Source organism: Gavialis gangeticus, unplaced genomic scaffold, assembly GCF_001723915.1.
Source record: "Gavialis gangeticus isolate Ggan-Ray unplaced genomic scaffold, GavGan_comp1, whole genome shotgun sequence".
Taxonomy (NCBI): Eukaryota; Metazoa; Chordata; order Crocodylia; family Gavialidae; genus Gavialis; species Gavialis gangeticus.
This window is the reverse complement of record NW_017729004.1, coordinates 19,789,834-19,792,720: the sequence shown is the minus strand read 5'-3', so window position 1 is coordinate 19,792,720 and position 2,887 is coordinate 19,789,834. Positions and strand designations below refer to the sequence as shown.

The 2,887-nt window shown below is 40.5% G+C and overlaps 1 protein-coding gene across 1 annotated transcript in view; it reads right to left on the bottom strand.

Moving 5' to 3' along the window:
• The window catches only part of RNF32 (ring finger protein 32), a 72,304-nt gene that overhangs the window by 69,001 nt on the left and 416 nt on the right, over positions 1-2,887 (bottom strand). Inside the window, exons 2-3 of the mRNA XM_019508155.1 lie at positions 1,271-1,381; positions 502-772 (exon numbers count right to left, since the gene is read on the bottom strand). Of these exons, the coding sequence (XP_019363700.1) occupies positions 502-772; positions 1,271-1,348 (349 nt within the window). The 5' untranslated portion in view covers positions 1,349-1,381. The remainder of the gene's footprint in view (positions 1-501; positions 773-1,270; positions 1,382-2,887) is intronic.

Genomic DNA, 2,887 nt, shown 5'->3' with positions numbered 1-2,887 from the left:
TCCTCCCAGTTGATGTCAGAGTAATTCATATCACCCATGACCACATCTTTTGCATGAACAGCCTCCCCAAGCTGCCTGAAAAATTCCAGATCCAGCTCTTCTTCCTGATGTTGTGGCCTGTAGTAAACCCCTACCACCAAATCCCTCAGCCTCTCCTCAGAAGTCACGTGCCCCAGCCTCCTAACCATTTTTGCTGCCCTTCACTGGACTCTCTCCAATTTTGTCTACATCCTTTCTGTAGTGGGGGGCCCAAATCTGGACACAGTACTCCAGATAAAAATAAGTTAACTTGTATGACAGACATCAAAAAAAGGATTAAATCTTTTGATAGAAATTCTATTATTTAACTTGCCTAATGGCCCAACCTACTGGACTTTTCATGTTTAGTTATAAACTTTCTATTGCATAACACAACTATTTTAATATTAGGATATACTATTGAAAAGAATACCTAGCTACTATATTTAATCAGTTTTAAATAACAAGTAAAAACATCATTACCTAATGTTAGCTGTGGAGGATTAGGATCAAGGACATATTCCTTTTCCGGATCTTCCCTTTTTGCATAGTGAATGTTCTTTTTTCTTAGTCCAGTATCTACAACAGCTCTGACCATCTCTTTGTTCACAGGTTCGTAAATGTTCTTTTTATTCCTTGACTTTGACTTAAAAGGGTCCCCTAATGAAAGATCTTGGAGTTGAAGATTATGTAAAATATGATCTTGTAATGCAACTGCAGTAACTGCTAAAGTCTTTTGTTTGGAAGATCTGCCCTAAAAAGTTCCATAATTATTAATATAAATTATTTTTATACATGTACATAATATATTAAGAAAGAAATTCAGCTCTGAGCCAGGGATATTTTTTTAACTTGACAAAGTTTTTATATGCCTACAACTCCCATTTTTGAAGTCTAATACACAATTACTATGAAATTAAACTTAAGATTGATGTTTCTGATGCATCCTAACCTTAACTTATAAAAAGAATTCTTTGATTTATCATTTATATTAAATAAAATGGCAGTAAGTTTTAACTTTTTAATTACTGAACCCATAATTATTATATGCAATAAACTCATTATGAACTATAAAACTTTGACATGTCTAAACATATTTTGCTTTAGTATAATTAAAAACAATCCTGAGGCTAATCTTCCCTTTCAGAGTACCGAACATAAACAAGTATATATTATATGGGTCTGCCTACATTACTTTCAATTTTTTGGTAATAACACCTACTTCTTTTAGCTTATTTTAAAATATGTTTACCTTATAACTATTCTTAGCATTCTTAACTGGAATAGTTGATGAACTACTTGTCGTTAAAACAGAATGATAATGCTCCATTGATGTGGACAACCAATAACATTAATAAAATTCCTGTGACAATAAAAACAATAAATAAGAGTTAGAATAATAGTTCTGAGGAACAGAAAGACTCTGACTAACAATCTAATGGAATGTTATAAAGGTGAATCACCTTTGCCTAGACATAAGGAAAAGATGGTAACACAAGATGCAATAGGCTCCCTGAAAGCAACTAACTATGCCACCCTAATGTCAGTGATCTGTGTATATGGGCCACTTCTGAATATGAATGAATGTAGCTGCACTTCCTTCCCACAACACAGATTCACAGTTTAGGGCTGGAAGAGATCTTGTGAGATCATTGGGTCCAGGCCCCTTGCTCTGGGCAGGAAAAAGACTGCTGGAGTCGAATAACCCCAGCAAGGTGTGCGTCCTTCTGACATTATTTGTATTACTGTTAACAATTAAGAAATGCCCTTCACTTAAGACCAAAACACCATTAACTAGTCACAGGTAAAAGAGAGGTTCTGCCCTGAATAATTTGGGGCTCTCTTGGTATTCCCTGCTGTGTTGAAAATTGTTCAATCTGTGCTGGTGCCTTCTCCTGATTTGATATCTACTTGTCTATGCACTCTATCCCATCTTCCAGGTCCTAACAAAGATATTAAACAAAACCAGCCCCAGGACTGACCCCACGTGATATTGGCGTGGTAGTAGCTTCCCTAACAACTCACTCAATTCTGTTGTCTTGCCTATGGCAAGTCAAGGGGAAGAGAGGTAGAACGCAGACAAACATACAAAAGGGAGGTGCACACTGAAGAGGAGTGGGGATAATAAACAATGGAGACCAAGTGAGTTGAGGAATGACTTGGTTATTGTGCTAGATCTATTACTCCAATTTGCCATGTGCATTTTTGTCTTTGTTTTTGGACAGTGAGGAAGAAATAAATCTGAAGGACCAGAATCATGTGTGGAACAGAAACCCAACAGCTTCATTGTTCAATGGCTCAAGTGTCTATATTCATCAAGTGCAGCAAGAGCAACCCCACCCTTGCTTAGGGACTAGACTAGAGCTGTCTGAAGCTCGTGCAAGGCCACTTGGAAGCGGCTTGGGGTTGGAAGCAGGGAAAGGTGACCTGTGGTTCAGTTCCTCTCCTCCAGTGAGATGGTGCCTGCCTCTGTCCTCATAGCCCAGCCTGCGGGCAGGGCTCGGGTTGCTCTCCTGCACCCACCCCAGCCAGGGCAGCATGCGGGCACTGATGCAATGCAGCCCATGAAGGCTGGGCCATAAGTCTGTCATCTCAGCACCAGGCTGTGGCAGTGCCTGGCCCAGTTGAGGCACTTGGCAACTATAGCTCCACAGTGGCCAAGTGCTGGGATCTGAACCAGCGGTTCAGAATTTGGGGCCTAAACCCAGCAGAAAGACTTGGTGTGACAGAATGAGCCAGTGGGGGCAGCTGGGAGAGGAGAGAGTGCCCTCCACCATGTAACCCTTGCTGTCACCCCTCAGGTACCCCCCACCCCTCATAATGCTAGGGTCATGCTCCATGCACCTCCCTCATAATGGTACAGTCACCC